Genomic DNA, 18025 nt, shown 5'->3' on the forward strand with positions numbered 1-18025 from the left:
ACGTGGCTCTTATGCGTGGCTCTTATACATGGCTCTTTTATGAAATTGTCGAGGCTTTTTTTTTACCTGCAACTATGCAAAAGCATCACTACCCTCTGCCTATCTTGTTAATTTTTCTCTGGTTTCTGTGTAAATTGTCTACGACTTCCTCTTATCGTGCTTGGCACAGATGTTCTGGGAATTACTCGTTAATTTTTTATTTTAGATAAATTTCATCATAATTCGTTTCTGTGCTGTAATCGCCTTACTTGAAAATAACTAACATTTTGGATGGTAGCACCTTAGCCGTCTTTACTACTCGTTGAGAGTTGCCCTCGCTAATCATTTAATTCTCTGGAAGACAGTCTCGGGTTTCTCTGTGGAGGAGTTGGGTCAAAAGGAACGTGGTTGTCGGCGTGGGTAAAGTACATCATTGAGGTTCGAGGAGCCTTCCGCTGCTTCTCATCAGTGGGGATCACAACTTGGTGCATCTGTTAAGAAAACATGATTGACAATAATAGTAAGATTTAACGATATATTATGTCCAGTTCCTAGTTTAGTGAATTAACGATAGTAAATTATCAAAAAGTCGAAAAAGGTTAAACAGTCACATACTACTCGTGACGTGAAGGGAAATAATATCCTTTTGAAGTCTTATCTTGATCTCTTCTGCTGTACACAGTGGTGAGATCCAAGAGAAGACAGACACTCTTTCATTTGTTGCCCTCCTTTCATTCTTACTCCTGTAACAGATGTATTCTGCCATGGTGCTCTACGTCTACAATAAGACCCTAAACTAAAGCATCATACATCACCAGTTATCCTTCACCAAAAGCTGCTGTTGTCACACTCTTAGCTCATTCACGCTCACTAATGCTTCCTGGATGTCTGTGTTTTTATAAATATTCCCAACCCCCTCCATTATCTTCATCTCTCTGTCCTACCTCTGTCTCTGAATTATATGCTGGAAATTTTTTTATCAATCTTTCATTTTATATTCTCTTTACTTATTGTAACTCTCAGACCAACATTTGTTCACCTCTTCCCTTTCTGTTTACCCAACAACCTGTTCTCAAAAACGTCATTTCTCTTGCTTATAATTTACATTTTCTTTTGTCCGGAGTCTATATTTCGCCTCTCTACGGTAATGTTGGTCACCCTGTACTGCACATCCCTATAGTTGCGTCCACTGATTCAGTTCTCTATCCATTAATCTGTGATTGAGTTCGTTACACGGTAGTCCTGACATTACCATTTAGGCCTACAGTTATCTGAGACATGTTACTTTATCCCGTCATCATTAACACTAACGTTCACTTCTCACTGTCACGCTATTTAAATTCACTTTGATTTTATTTACTTAAACCATCAACATCGTCTCATTACTGTACACACTTTACCCAACTCCGCCATCAACACCTGCAGCTAACCTCTCCCCAGCACCTACAGCTAACCTCTCACCAACACCTACAGCTAACCTCTCACCAGCACCTACAGCTAACCTCTCACCAGCACCTACAGCTAGCCTCTCACCAGCACCTACAGATAACCTCTCACCAGCACCTACAGCTAACCTCTCACCAGCACCTACAGCTAACCTCTCACCAGCACCTACAGATAACCTCTCACCAGCACCTACAGCTAACCTCTCACCAGCACCTACAGATAACCTCTCACCAGCACCTACAGCTAACCTCTCACCAGCACCTACAGCTAACTCTCTCACCAGCACCTACAGCTAACCTCTCACCAACACCTACAGCTAACCTCTCACCAGCACCTACAGATAACCTCTCTCACCAACACCTACAGCTAACCTCTCACCAACACCTACAGCTAACCTCTCACCAGCACCTACAGCTAACCTCTCACCAGCACCTACAGCCCCTCTCACTAGCACTACAGCTAACCTCTCACTACACCTACAGCTAACCTCTCACCAACACTCCCTCACTAGCACCTACAGCTAACCTCTCACCAACACCTACAGCTAACCTCTCACCAACACCTACAGCTAACCTCTCACCAGCAGATAACCTCTCACCAGCACCTACAGCTAACCTCTCACTAGCACCTCCAGCTAACCTCTCACAGCACCTACAGCTAACCTCTCACCAACACCTACAGCTAACCTCTCACCAACACCTACAGCTAACCTCTCACCAACACCGACAGCTAACCTCTCACCAACACCTACAGCTAACCTCTCACCAACACCTACAGCTAACCTCTCACTAGCACCTACAGCTAACCTCTCACCAACACCTACAGCTAACCTCTCACCAGCACCTACAGCTAACCTCTCACCAACACCTACAGCTAACCTCTCACCAACACCTACAGCTAACCTCTCACCAGCACCTACAGCTAACCTCTCACCAACACCGACAGCTAACCTCTCACTAGCCCTACAGCTAACCTCTCATCTGCAGAGCTTCATCTGGAAACATCAGCTGATTCTCCTTCTCGTTACAGCGTGGTCCACCAACCCGCTCTTTATAACCAACCCATGGAAGTAATGAACAGCCGTGACAACAACAGACAACTTCTTCTTCATAATGAAAATGAATTAATCGTTCAGTGAAACCTCCATATTACAGACTTCTCTCTATATAATCTGTTAGATGGGGTTTTATATCCAATGGACCCTCGATATAACGGACTTTCATATCGTTAGTTGGAGGTTTCGCTCTAATGGACCCTTGATATAATGAAATTCAGGGAATTTCATTATATCAAGGGTCCATTAAATAAAGGGTTCGCTGTACAAAATGGTCCACACACACACACACACACACACACACACACACACACACACACACACACACACGTATATAAACAAAAGGAGAGATCAACTCACCGAGGCCAAGAACTTGTTCCCAGAGTAAAACTTGAGGAATTCTCCCGCTAACACTAAGATGGTGCCGGGGCGGGGAGGAGCATCAATCCAGGACCTTTCTGTACATGAAGGGACGGAAAGAGGAGGTTACTCACGTCACACGGGGAGGAGGTTACTCACGTCACACAGGGGAGGTTACTCACGTCACACGGGGGAGGTTACTCACGTCACACAGGGGAGGAGGTTACTCTCACACAGGGGAGGAGGTTACTCGTCACACAGGGGAGGAGGTTACTCACGTCACACGGGGGAGGAGGTTACTAGGGAGGTTACTTAGGTCACGGGGAGGAGGTTACTTTACTACACAGTCACACAGGGAGGGGGAGGAGGTTACTTTGGTCACACAGGGGGAGAGGTTACTCACGCCACACAGGGGAGGAGGTTACTCACGTCACACAGGGGGAGGAGGTTACTCACGTCACACAGGGGGGAGGTTACTTAGGTCACACAGGGGAGGAGGTTACTCTCGTCACACGGGGGGAGGAGGTTACTCACGTCACACAGGGGAGGTTACTCACATCACACAGGGGAGGAGGTTACTCACGTAACACAGGGGGAGGTTACTCGCGTCACACAGGGGAGGAGGTTACTCACACGGGGAGGAGATTACATGTCACACAGGGGAGGAGGTTACTCACGTCACACAGGGAGGTTACTCATGTCATACAGGGGAGGAGGTTACTCACGTCACACAGGGGTAGCAGGTTACTCACGTCACACTGGGGAGGAGGTTACTCGTCACACAGGGGAGGAGGTTACTCGTCACACAGGGGAGGTTACACGTCACACAGGGGAGGAGGTTAGTTACACACACAGGGGGAGGTTACTCACACAGGGGAGGAGGTTACTCACGTCACACAGGGGAGGAGGTTACTCACGTCACACAGGAGAGGTTACACAGGGAGGAGGTTACTCACGTAACACAGGGGAGGAGGTTACTCGCGTCACACAGGGGAGGAGGTTACTCGCGTCACACGGGGAGGAGGTATTTAGGCACACAGGGGAGGAGGTTACTCACGTCATACAGGGGAGGAGGTATTAGGTCACACAGGGGAGGAGGTTACTCACGTCATACAGGGGAGGAGGTTTCTCGTCACACAGGGGAGGAGGTCGTTACTCGTCACACAGGGGTTAGGGGAGGAGGTTACTCACGTCACACAGGGGAGGAGGTTACTCACGTCTCACGGGGGAGGAGGTTACTCACGTCACACAGGGGAGGAGGTTACTCGGTCACACAGGGGAGGAGGTTACTCACGTCACACAGGGGAGGAGGTATTTAGGTCACACAGGGGAGGAGGTTACTCACGTCATACAGGGGAGGAGGTTTAGGGTCACACAGAGGTTACTCACGTCACACAGGGGAGGAGGTTACTCACGTCTCACAGGGGAGAATTTAGGTCACACAGGGGAGAGGTTACTCACGTCACAGGGGAGAGGGTCACACAGGGAGGAGGTTACTCACGTCACACAGGGGGAGGAGGTTACTCACGTCACACAGGGGAGGAGGTTACTCACGTCACACAGGGGGAGTCACACAGGGGAGGTTACTCACGTCACACAGGGGAGGAGGTTACTCACGTCACAGGGGGAGGTTACTCACGTCCACAGGGGGAGGAGGTTACTCACGTCACACAGGGGGAGGAGGTTACTCACGTCACACAGGGGGAGGAGGTTACTCACGTCTCACAGGGGGAGGAGGTTACTCACGTCACACAGGGGGAGGAGGTTACTTAATGGGACACATGTGAAGGGTGTTACTATGGGATACATATAGGAGTCTCTCGTATCCCTAGGTTTTTTTTTTTCTTTACCCTCCGTACGGTCCTCTGACTACATTACTAAGTAGAATCATGAAACATGACGTATGATAATTACTAAAAAAAATAATGTATGACCATCACTGTCTGATCAATTTTCTGAAAATATGAAATTTACCTCATAATAAAATTACTGTGATTAGGTGTTCTGAAAATCCAGCAATCGTCAACACTACATAGGTTGGTGAGGCAGAGATCCATTCCGTACTGTAGAAGGACAACTGAGTCGCTCTGATAAACGTAAACTTACCTGGAGGTTGCCAACGGTATCCTGAAAGATGAAAGTTATAGTGGTGAAATCAAAATGGGCTGCAAATCGAGTGGTGCCTTCATCAGGGGTGGATGAGTCGGGGTTGTAGTGGATGAAACGCAGAATGCTCTCGTCGGTGCCTCTATACTTGTGCAGTGAAAGAAAGTAATCTTGGGCCTTGCCTGCCAACAAACAGCCTTAGTTGAACGAGGAATTTATGTCTTCATATTCTAGAGAAAGAAACACATGTTAAAAGAGCCTCTTCTAGACCACAAGTAAAATATTGTTAAAGATCCTCTAATACACTAGAGGTGGTAAGAGAATGGAGCCTTTTAGAGAACGAGGTTTTCTTCAGCATATCAGCAAGATACACTTTATCTCTTAACTAATGTTGTTTTCTCTTCATTTACTGTTCACTGAATATTCTTTTTGCCAAATGTTTACTTTATATCGGTCAATGTGAGCCCTCAGTGCTGTGCATTATTGCTTACAAGTAAATGGCTCAATATTACTGATCAATTACTTGTACCAGTAGTGGGCAACCTAAGACCCATCAGAGCTCTGAGTGCGGCCCATCAGATATTTTGTTGGTCGTTGTCTCCAAACAAAAAAATTTTACCTAATTTTGACTCCTGTAACCGAGTTCTTTAATATAATAAGATTCACACGTACAGTACAGTGGTCTTATTCATATTTCAGTATGTCAAACCTGCATGAACCACGCTCCTGACTGTGTTACTGCCAGAGGTTGGCAGGTAATTACTACTGGGCACAATATTGACCAAGTCCTTTGGTATTTCTGTTTGTCATTGTTTACATTTGGGGGAAATTGGGTGGCTAATAAAACTTAAGAAGTAAAACAAAACCACTTATACTACAACAACTAAAAATAAGTCATGTTTCTGAGACTGGGGGTACACTACACTGGCGGCAGTATCTTGGATAAATTCTCGCAAATATTTCTGCTCGGAAAAGTTTACCGACTTGCTCTCCTTTACTGATGGTTTATATCGCTGGGAAACTTATCTACCTAACCTAGAAGTTGAATTCTCACTCAACTGTGATTAAGTTCTTCATACCTAGGCCGAGGTATAAGGCGGCCATGATCCGAGTGGAGAAGCTCCTTGCAAGACTCGAGAAAGGCAGCCGCGGCGGGCTTAAAGGCTGGAAGCTCCAGCTCATCGGGCCCCTGTTTTGACATCCTTGCTATGAAACTTTCGTGTAGTTCATGAGCTGCATCATGCAGGGTAACAGTAGTACTGTACGGGTTCTGCCATATTCAGTGGACTGATATATGATGTAATTACTCATAATTAATGGGAGGGGACCATGAGTATGGTGTTTTATAGGGTGTTGGGAGCAGGAACTGAAACAGGATAGGCAAACTCTGGATTTCCAGATCTCGCCAAAAGATGATTGTTCCATTCCAGTGTGAGGCTGGTTTCTCTATCTTGGTTTCTATAAAGAGTAAGATCAGAAATCATGTCTATATTACAGATGAAGCCCATTGGGCTGTATCAGTCACCAAACCATGAACTGAAGCCTTGGTAACTCAAAAGCACCGCCAGTTGTCACAGTGAACTGCGGTTGGCCTCAGAAATGACTTTGCTGTTTCCGTTTTGCACTGAATTTATTAGATTTAATAAAAGGCATGACAAAGTTAGAGGTACTAATAGTTCTTGTTTTATTGACTTGTTTCATAAATATTTTACTCAAATATTAACAGCCAAAAGTTTTAGCTCTGATAGCGTTTTGTGTTGATATTTTAGCTTAAATAGGTAAATATAGATTGTCAAAGTCAGAATTTTGTTTCTACGTTTTCATGAATAAATTACCAAAATATTATTTGTCTTAAGTTTGGTGTAATACCATCATATTTGACATGAAATTTACTGAAGACTTAATTCTGGAAGTGGTGATCATGTGAGGTCACACTGGTCAGGGAGGTGGAGAATAAGCGACACGTGTTGGTAACCTCTTTATAGTTCTACGATAATCTGTACTCGTGTTATGTCGCTATTTTCTTTCTTAATTTCACCTGTATGTCAGATTCTTTGAGATCTTTCATGCTATAGTCAGCAACACCACGGTCACTCACCTGGTCATCAGGGGCACCATGGTTAGTCAGATGCACAGCCAAGATCACTGAAGGCGTCATGAAACTCTCGTGTCTCCCTTTGCCACTCCTTTTGGCTCGGCTCCATTCCCTGCCCCAGACCTGTTGGTGAGGAAGGTCTTTATGTGGCTGAGTCATGCTTCCCTAGGGTCCAGACATTGTACAGTACAGTACATCATATCTGGGACAGACTTCCCAAACATGAGGATGAAGAACAACTTTGATGTGACTGAGGCCTCAGTTCCTCCGCCCAAACTCTTCATTCCAACTTTACCAATGAATGCCTCAAATGTTGTATCACATACGGTATAAGCAGCAACAACACTAGCATTGACTGACTCACTGTACCAGCCAACCAGACGTTACGTAATGACTGTGGACTATTTTGTGTCTTAATGAAAAACAGTAGTTAATGTACCACGAGCGGAGGGAAACTGATAACTGCTGAACTTTTAAAATCAAACGACTTCCTTCGAGATCTTGGTTGTGAAGGCTGGTACATATTCTCAGAGCATCGTACTGTATAGGTTTAATTTACCGCTGACGACAAAAGAACGTGTTTGTTTCGTTTTCTATGAAACAAAGATTATAACGAAAATGTAACGTACTATATACGTTTTCTTGTCGTCAGTTATGATATGAAATTTTTAAAGAAAGTTTGAGAAAGTGAACGATGGACTGACTCACCCAGCCGACCAGGGTCGATCACTGGCACCTTCATGGTTGACGCCATTCTCCTTTACACTCAGTTTTCTGTGAATAAAATAATTAGAACAGTAAATGTTATCATTAATTCAAGCGTTGCAGGTAAACTTAACAGCTGAAGTACATAAAACAAACAACTAACAACACAATTGTGATTTTTAGATATCACAACGAATCTTGATCTAGTTGTCAACATCAACTATAGTCGTTCTACTAGACCCTAATCGTAATTCAACCCAACATGTTGACACACTAAAACACTTAAATATTTGACTATATATGATACAGTATAGTTTCCTGTGAAATTCCTGTAAATTGTCAAACTTGAAGCAGCGTCCGGCCCAGTGATATGTTTCAACTCTCAAAGGAGAAGACGATTGTCTGTTGGAGGGAGAAACTACAATATTGTGCAGCCAAAATTCTCTTAGGCGCCAAACATTAGACATCTGTAATTGACTCAACACTTCACACAAGCTCTATTTTTTTTTAATGTGGGATAGATAAATAGTTTTATAACACCATATTATATTACTTGAAAAATATTAGTAAATATGTGCTCATGTGACATGTTTTTCTATGCTGACTAGCGAGGTCATCTTAAAATTATATCTAGCGCTTGTGAGACTTCACCTGGATTACACAATTCAGTTCTGGTCACCTTATTACAGAATGGATATAGAATCATTGGAAAGAATCCAGAGGAGAATGATAAGACTAATCCCGGACATTAGTAACCTTGAATACAGACAGGTTAAAGCATCTTAATTTGCACTCCCTCGAGAGACGTAGAGTGAGGGGCGACATGATAGAGGTGTATAAATGGAAGTCAGGGTTAAACAAAGGGGACATTACAAAGGTACTCAAACTATCCAACCAGGAGCGAACTCGTAACAGTGGTTTTAAATTAGACAAATTTAGATTTCGGCGTGAAATAGGTAAACACTGGTTTGGAAACAGAGTAGTGAATGAATGGAACACGTTACCAAATATCATCATTAACTCGAATACGCTGGATAGCTTCAAACATAGGCTGGATGCTTATATGAGCAATAGGGGTTGGGTATAATCGGGACTGCCCAGTATGGGTCAATAGGCCCGCTGCAGTTTCCTCCATTCTTACGTTCTTTTGTCAGGATAGAGAAACATAATCTTTGTAACAGTACAGTATTTATAGAGAGATCATTCTTGCTTTAAGCGTTTTCGACTTATCATCTTGTGTCCGAGACCCAGCAAAGAAAATGTTAAATATTTTTATTGGTAACTGAACAAATTATATTACTAAAAAGGGAAAGGAAAATAAATACATAATGAAGGGGATAAGTAAAGTAATTCGGAACTGCGTAGACCGATACAGTATAATATTCATTTGGTAACAAAATAACACAAGTGTTGCTTTGACCGAGATAAATTTAAAATTTCCAAATATCATACTTAAGCTGAGCACAAAGTATCTGGAACAAAATTTACTTTGTATTGATGAACTTACGCACGTGTCTCCAACACGACTCAGAGGATCACTGTAGCAACAGAAAGAATAAGACCTTGATAACAGCTTCGCTCTGCTGTCTTAATGGTTATGAGTATTCTTATTTCTTGCGACGTATCCTTGGTTTTCGGTACTTAGTGAATGTGAAAGCTAATATACAGGTTGATCAGAAAAAAACGTTCACTTCTCGCGATTTAGGTATACAAAAACTCAGCGAGATAAATCCAACAAGCATAATCACCGTTGTGATGGTCAACTGGGCGTGCAAGGCAATGCACTAAAACACTTAAAATTTGTGACCCAAAAATGCCATTTTCCTCTGAAATTTCCTGTAAATTGTCAAAATTTAAGCAGTGTGTGCCCCAGTTATATGTTGCAACTCATTAAAGGAAAAAACGTAATGTCTGTTGGAGGGAGAAACTACAATATTATGCAGCCAAAATTTTACTTAGATGTTAAACGCAGAGCGTTGACGGCCTCTCCCCCTTTCCCGAAAAAAAAATTGTATCACATTTAATAGGTGCAGAGTGTTGATAAATTAAAAAAAAGACATCAAGACTGTCAAGTCTTACGAGTGAACCATTACCAAAATCCTAGAGATTGATTGCGACTTTTAAAGATTATTACGAGTTTATTTAGTTTTACAGAATTTTACAGATATTACAGGTTTTTCCAGATTGATTATATTTACATAAATTGGGGATTTCGGCTAATTTCTAATATATAAAAGGCCTAGTACGGGCGCCCCTAGTCGGCATGGGGCCCTGGGAAACAGCCCTGCCCCCGTGCCCCACCCTGACTACGCCCTGATTAAACATTAGACTCAACACTGCACACAAGCTCTATTTTTATTTTAATTATGACACATACAGTACATAGTTTTATAACACAATATTTTATTACATAAAAGAAAAATTCGTCCAAAGTCTGCTTAAGAAAGTATTTCTTGTATATAACTTAATGTCAGTGTGTAAAATGTGGATAAATAGTATCAAGAAATATATGGGATAGATACAGGATGCGTCATGACGTAGGAATATTAGTACTGCTGCTGCTAATGAGTATTTTTCATTAAAAAAATTAAAATACAAAATACATAACGGATGAAGCTACACCAAGAGAAGATAGTGAGTTTCTATATTATTAACCACAGACGGTTGTACAATATTGTTCAACTTGACCTTGAAGTGTTCTGTCAGCCTCGGTCCCTCGGATTATTCGGATAGTTCAAGCACAATGTAATGTTCGTTATATTTATTAAGAAAAGTTTTCTTTTACTTCTGTAGATATTATAGTATTACTGATTAGTAACCAAACCTAAGCCTAAGCAAATAAGTTCCTACTGTTTTTATAGTAAGCATATGATGGTTTATCGGTTACTGTTTGCTGTTGCACTGTTTAGGCCTCTAATTATAGGTACAGTACATTGGAAATACCGTATACCTGCATTTAAACTCATTCAAGACCCGACCAACACTTGCTCAGGTACAGATACATGACCAGTACTTGCCAACAGTATGTAATATGGACGTAGCCGACCGTCCAAGCGGTTAACGGGTCGATCAGTAGCAGCGGTAAGAATATTTTAAGAACTTACTGCACGTGACAATTCGACTCAAGCACGACCAAGCAGAGCACTGACCTCTGATCGTTCTTATCATACAACCTTGGGCTTTGGTGCTACATAAATGTGAAAGCTAATGTACAGGTTGATTACTTTTTACTATACAGAAACGCCTGAGTACAATATTGCAAAAGTATTAGAATTTTCTGATAAAAAGAGGGGTCCAGTTCCCCCTAGATCCGCCCCTGACAGCGTTTGGTCTAGAAATCGCAACTACAGGTAATTCTCGCAATTCAAAATAAGACCACTATTGTATTATATTAAAAGTTAAAATAAACTGTATTATGTATTGGTGTGCTAAACAGTTGTCGTCCACTTAGTTATATCTTATACATAAAAAATAAAATATGTTCTATAGTACAACAGGTAATATGAATCAGTCGTTTAATTCCTTCACGTTGTCCACTTATTCGTATTTATCTTTTGATTCCCACAATGAAGATACAGAATCGACTGAAACTTTAAATTATATACACGGATAGTAAATTTATCCTCAAAATATAAAAAATAGTTTTAATTCGGGATATCCTGTTAGTTTAGTCTGTTTCTACGGTTCAAGACCAAACTTTCTTCCTTCTCGTCAGCCAAGAACGAGTCCACAAACAGGGGTACCTAGTGACAGCACTAGGATCCCGCTTCCTCTATCAAGGAATAAACAATTGAAATTGAATTGAGTCCACAAGCGTTTCTTCTAACGTTTATAACATAATACAAAGCAACAGTTGTAGGGGCTAACAGTTCATCGTCAAAGTCTTTAAAGGCTCTGGCCAATATTAAGAGATTGTGCTTGATTACGTGGCCATGAAGATGGGAATGGGCCTCCTTCGAGAAAAAAAATCGCTTCATAGTTCTTGGATATTGCTCCATCAACTCTGATACTTCGTCTGCAAGGTACAGTTGAGATGCCTATTATGATCAGTTTGTGCATGAAGAACATGAAGATCCTCGTATATTATATCCTACATAAACTTCTTTTGATGCCAAGTTCAGCTGAATGGATCTATTGAACAACTGTGTGTGTTGCAGCAACTTTGGGACATTTACCTCTGTTGTTGTTCCTTATCATCGTTCTAACAGCTCTAGCTAGTGTGTTACTTTTACAAACCCTTCGCCCAAAACACAGATCAGCACCGTTATAATGAGTTAGTGCTCGTGCTAAATTTAAACCACCTATTGTTTTACAAACCTTCTTCGTGATTTACTTCAAAGAAAAAATCATAAAAAATAGCCCTACAGATAGCAACCGTAACTTACCCACCCCCCGCCATACCCCCTTCCCAGAGTTTTGAGATAACTAAACCCATGGAGACGAGTCCGCCGATATTATTGTTACCAGCAAGGAGTAGTGGGAGAATAAGTAGCGCTGCAGGGTCTCAAGAGTCACTGATAGCCAGGTCATCACCACCAGCACAATGACCCTTCTGAATTACAAGTGTCCGATGAGGGAACAACTGCTGAATTATCTGTCTCGGGGGATAAACACCACCCATCTGTCTGCCCGCTGCTGGAATCTGTCTACCTAGTGATAGACGTACTGACCGTCCAGGAACGTAGTGATCGAATTAGTTGCCTCCAGAGCCCTATGATAGATGTATTTGTAGCGTACTGTATGTGGCCAGTTGTCAATTCTCTTTGTATGGGCACACAAACGTACGTACATGTAGATATCTCACACTCAGGAATGAGGTAGGATAGAAACTCACAATGCGCTTTCTGTATATATATTGTTGTACAGCGCAGTGCTTAGGAGTGACTAGGTGAGGAGTAACTTGCTCAGAGGTCCTGTAGGGCGAGGAGGTTTCTGAGGAAGCTGGGTGGTGTGGAGCTGTGAGAGATGTTGCTGGTCCAGTAGCCGAGTGTAGAATGGTCTCCCGATCGATCGATCGATGGGTGAAGTAAAGTATGAAGAAATCTTGATGCACGTGCTTAGATTGGTGGTGCGGGAACTGGACTTGAAGAATAATGGTAGAATTTGGAGGGACTTGGGGTTGGTGGATAGTGCAGAAGAAAAGCGAGGAAATTGGAAAATAGTAGTAGAATGTTAGGTCTTGGGGCTCAACCCAAGTGTTTCTGTTTTCTCATGTTTGTGTTTCAGCTAATTTTCGTCTTAGGTATTATATTTATGTCAGGTGTTTGTATGTTTAGCAAATATTGCAATTTTATGCCTTACATTTTCGGGTCTTATGTCCTAGGCAATGGTGAGGAGTCTAGGGTAGGTACTTGTGTTTCTGCTAAGAACATCCCGTCTTTTTATGATCTAATGTTGTAAGTGGTAGGGCTGCCAAGGTTGTCACTGGGGTAACGTTGCACCTTTCAATAGAGTGGAGTTGGTGTGGGTTCTCGGGCTCTTCTTTTACTGCGAGGGAACCACGAGTGTTCTCTTCGTCCGTCTCTTCCATCCATTCTTTGATTGGTCCTGCCTCTATTTCTTCTAACTTTGTCCATATTCTTTTTGAGTGTTGGTGTAGGTAAATGTTTAGAGGTTCTATTTGCGCTCGTTGGTGTAGTTGACGGTTGGTGACTATGTCAGGATATCTGATGTTGTATACATCCCTTAGGGCTAAGTTTTGAATTGTCTGCAGTTTCTTTAGGTTTGTTTGTTTTATTGCATGTAGGGAAATTGGTGGATATACTAGTCGGGATTGGACAAAGGCTCTATATAACTTTAACTTGTTTTTTGCTGACAGGCTTCTGACGCGTTTTAATTTAATTCCCATGTTTCTGGTTTTTGCAAGTTTTTCGGTGATGAATGTTTTGTAGCCTTTTGTTGTTATCTTCAGCCCTAGGACAGTGCCTTCCATGGCATATGGAATCACTTTGTTGTCTACTATAATGGGGTCTTTTTTCCTTTTAGCGATTGGGATTATTTTGAACTTGTTGGTGTTCGTTTGTATCTTCCACTTTTTTTCGTACTGGTTGATGTTCTCTATTGCGTTGGCAGTATGTTGTGCCATTATTGCTGTTGATTTGCCGGGGTATGTGATGATTTGTGTGATATCGTCTGCAAAACTTATGTATTCACTGTAGGGAGCTGGTTCTGGTAGGTCTGCTGTGTAGATATTGTACAGCGTGGGTGAAAGGACACTGCCTTGGGGTACTCCACTTTTCAGTTTTATGGGTGGTCCTATATAGCTGCCAATTTGTATTTGTGCCGTGCGGTCGTCTAGGAAATCGCAGACGATTTTTTCTATTGGTTCTGGAAGATTTAATTGAAGCAGTTTAAATTTTAATCCTAGGTGCCATACTTTATCGAACGCTTTCTTAACGTCTCTTAATACACTGTTGACTTGGTTTCTTTCTGCTTTCTTGTTGGCTAACGTTTCCGTGATTATGGCTAGTGCAGTATGTGTTCCCTTTTTTCAGTGAATCCATGTTGTCTGGAGTTTAGTAGTCCGTTTTCGCTCCTGTGTTTTCTGATTCTCTTGTTTATTGCCTTTTCAAATAGTTTTCCTATAACTTCGAGTAGGGAAATCGGTCTGTAGTTAATTACTTGGGTGTGGTCTTTGGCTGGTTTCGGTATGAATATGAGTTTTGCGTTTTTAAATGCATCAATGAAGTATCCACTTGCCAAAGCTGAGTTAAATATTTCAAGGATGCCTTGTGTGCAGTTATTGGGTAGGTATAGGATCATATTTCTTGTGATTTTTGTAAATCCTGGTGCTTTTCCTTTAGTGTGCCTGATGTAGTGTAGCAGTTCTCCTTCTGTAGTTGGTTCTATCGGGTTGAGCCTGGTTTTGTCCACCACATGGTATGGGGTTATCCTATGTATTATTACAGCCATTTCTCTGCAGATGTGATTTTCGTGTTCCTCATCAAATTCCTCATTTTCTTCTTCTGATATTTAAAATACTTTTTTCCATTCTCTTCTGTATGCTGATTCTATCTTTTTCTTCAAAGAATTTTTTCCCGTTTTGGTCCTTTATGTATTTTTGTTGGGGTTTGTCGTTTCCTAGCATTTTGTTTACGTTCTGCCAGAAGTTCTTGTCATTTCTTGTGGTATCCAGGTTGTTTATTAGTTCGTTCCATATCTGTTGGTGTGCTACCAGGCTTTCATCTCTTAACTTTTGTTGTATTTGCCTTAAGTTTCTAATAAGCTCTGTTGTTGGTGGATAGTTTTGTATGTAGCCTACATCATTATGTTATTTTATTGTACTTGGAGCATTCGCAATTCATGGGATGTCCTGATATGTGGTAGCGTTCGATATGTTGTGATTGGTATGTTGTTCTCTATTGCCTTTTTGATGTTACGTATAAGGGTATCTGTTTCGTTGTCAATATCTTCTAGTGTTTTGCCTTGGAGATCTGGGATCTTAACTTGTTCTAGTTGCTTCCTGTAGCCTTCCCAGTCTGCTTTTTGCATTTGGAAACGTGGGGTTGTTGGTACTTGGATTGGGCTTGTGGATAGTTTTATTATCATTGGAGTGTGGTCACTGGTAGTTAGTGGTCCTTGTTTTATATGGTAATTCAGGAATGCCTTGTTATTGGTGAAGACTTTGTCTGGAGTTGTTGTTTTGTTATTGCCAATAAATGTGGTGAAGTGTGGTCCTAGGTGGATCAGCTTCCCTGTGTTCATTATGGTATGCAGTGAAGTGCCCACCCTGTTCCTGTTTCCGTGACCGAATATTGGATGTCTTGGGTTCAGATCTCCTATTATATATGTTGGGCAGTTGTAGTTCAATAGTTTTATCAAGTCTGGGGCCGGCAGGTAGTTCCGTCTTGGCGGTAAATATGCTGTGGCTATTGCTATTTCTCCTAGTGTGGTAGTTATTTTGAATCCCAGGAATTCATCCTGGAATTCGTCGATGATTTGATGTTTCAGTATGTGTTTTACAGCAATGGCCACGCCATCATTTAATTCTTCTGTTTTATTTCTTTGGTAGGTTGTATATCCAAATATTTTTATTTTCTTGGAATTTGAATTGCCGTGACTATTTATTAAAATTATGTCTTGATCAATGCTGAGGTATGTGTTTGCAAGGTTGTTTTTATTTGTTTCCCAGTTGCGGACGTTGTGTTGTATGATGGTAAGTCTTCTGGGTTTTTCTTTATTCATTGTGTTTTGATTTTTTGTTTCTTGTTTGTTGCGCGGGTGGCGATCTCTTGTCCGGAACCAGTTCATTACGGATTCTTTGGAATTTCCATTGTTCTTCTTTTTTGAAGTAGTGTCTCCTTATTTTAATCCTTTGGTTTATCAGGTAAGCTTCCACTAGTGCTTCAGAGTATTTATCGTTAGAGTAGGTCCATTTTAGTTCTTGTTTCGTTATGGCTTGTATAATGTCTGGCATCGTTTTGCATTCATTGGGGGTAAATATTTTGTCACACCAGTGAAGCTGTAGTTCACAGTCGTCTGCACATTCTAAAGTCAGGAGCGTTTCCTCGCCCTGGGTATCCATGGTTGCTGTTGAGACTTTTTTCCTTACGGCTCCTGTCTCTCTTTGGATGTTATTTTGAAGGTCCTGCCTCTCTACTGTACTTTGGGTGGATGTTTCAATCATTTGTGACTTTGCCTTGTCAGCTTCGTTTGTTTCGTGTACTGTTGCGGCTGGTGTTTGCTCCGTTGCTCCTTTTTCTTCTGCGTTGACTGTCTCCTGTGGTGCATCTGGGTTGGTTAAGCGGGACTCTTGTAGCACAGATCCGGAAGCTGGGTTGGCTGGGAAACTCAGTGTTGGGAGATTGTTTCTTCCAATCATTTTGTTCATTTCTATTTCGAACGTGCCTGGGTTCCCTATGTTCATTATGTGAGAGTATAATAGGCAGATGAGCACTTTGTAGTCTCGTATTTCGCTCAGTACAATTTTGGTGGTATTCTGTGGTTGTGTTGTTTCTTCAACTACTTTCTTTGCAATAGCAGCATATGTTGTATTCTCCTTCTGTTCTTGTTGTTGTTTTTCCTTTGCTACTTTTTCATTTATTATTTTCTTTTTGTATGGACAGGCCATTGCTAGGGTTCTGTGGGTCTTATATCCTGGTTCCTTCCGATTTTTACAGTTTATACATGCTTTGGGTTGATTCTTGCAGTCCCGGAAGGTATGGCCTTCTTCTGCACATTCAGAGCATATTTTAAGTTCCTTTTGAGGACAGTCTTTTGTTGCATGAGATTCATGTGCATAGCAGATAAAGCAGGTGAGAATATTAACATATTTCTCCCTTTCTAGTTGTTTAGGGAGTACTGACATGTTGAACCCTAAGATTCCAGATTCCAGGGCCTTGTCTGCCATTGAAGTGTCAGTGAATCTCAGCTTTAGGCAATGAGTGTATTGCTTTATTTTTACCACTTCTTCGATTTTTAACCAGTTGTTTTTTTATTTCTAGTTCTTCTTTTATTTCTTGTGCCGAGTGCTTTCCAAATTCGTAGTCAAGTCCACGTACAAATACTGATCTTTTTGCTTTAACCTCTGGTGGCATAATGACCTGGAGTCCTATGTCTCCAAAGGCTTGCATTCCCTCAGGGCTCAGAATGGTATCTGCATCCCCGTAGTCCCTGCATATTGCAGTGTATCCATCGTTCGAGGAGAAAATCCTTGTGAAGGGTACATTGAGTGTACCATACGCTGTTTCAGTTATCTGATAACGTGAAGGGGCTGTTCTCTTGTCTATAATCTTGAGTCTATCCTTGGTAGCCATTGGTTTATTTGTTTGTGTCTTCCTAGCATATAATAATTGTGGGTGATAAAGAAGGTTATTGAAGACCCTTCTTAGTGTGCCTATAGGCGACCCCCGGACAGTGGTGTAACTGCACTACCACTGTTTTTCCACTGCCGGATTGGCCTGTGTTCCCCGACCTCCAACGGACACACACAATCCCACCTACTGTGAGGTGTGCTCCACTGGAGGGGCTCTAGCACGAATACTTAACTATAAGCAGGTGCCTCGGCCAGGGTAAGTAAGAAAGGATTTCAGCAAGAGAGAAAGACCTCAAACCACGTCAGTACCGCCAGTCAATAGCGGCCCTCCAGCAGGAGTGTGGGTCACTCACTCTACCCGTGGGGAGGGCTAACTAGGGTTGACAGTCCTGAACGCTCGTGAGGTAGTCCGGTGGCAGTCGTGGTCGTTTCCAAAGGCGGAGGCCCCCAAGGGGCATTGCCCCAAAAAAGATTTCTGGGAAGGCCAGTGGTAGACAGAGAGGTCGAGTTGTAGTCAGGTCGTCAA

The 18025-nt window shown here is 42.1% G+C and overlaps 1 protein-coding gene across 1 annotated transcript; it reads right to left on the reverse strand.

The window, feature by feature from the left end:
* Positions 1-317: 317 nt before the first annotated feature.
* On the reverse strand, positions 318-17500 carry LOC121878902. The gene is made up of 7 exons (XM_042385339.1): positions 17288-17500; positions 7044-7163; positions 6025-6215; positions 5655-5683; positions 4946-4966; positions 2840-2937; positions 318-470 (listed from the first exon to the last, which is right to left on the reverse strand). The coding sequence occupies exons 1-7, from the start codon at positions 17498-17500 to the stop codon at positions 318-320; spliced, it is 825 nt and encodes a 274-aa protein (XP_042241273.1).
* Between the last annotated feature and the right edge of the window lie 525 nt (positions 17501-18025).

Source organism: Homarus americanus, unplaced genomic scaffold, assembly GCF_018991925.1.
Source record: "Homarus americanus isolate GMGI-L3 unplaced genomic scaffold, GMGI_Hamer_2.0 scaffold24057, whole genome shotgun sequence".
Taxonomy (NCBI): Eukaryota; Metazoa; Arthropoda; class Malacostraca; order Decapoda; family Nephropidae; genus Homarus; species Homarus americanus.

Excerpts from the sequence above, each read along its gene's own strand:
- LOC121878902 (XM_042385339.1), bottom strand. The coding sequence starts at position 17,500 with ATGGCTACCAAGGATAGACTCAAGATTATAGACAAGAGAACAGCCCCT. Across the intron at positions 6,216-7,043 it reads ATGGTGCCCCTGATGACCAG|AACCCGTACAGTACTACTGT; the intron begins GTGAGTGACCGT and ends TGAATATGGCAG. Across the intron at positions 5,684-6,024 it reads CGCCTTATACCTCGGCCTAG|TAACACAGTCAGGAGCGTGG; the intron begins GTATGAAGAACT and ends AACCTCTGGCAG.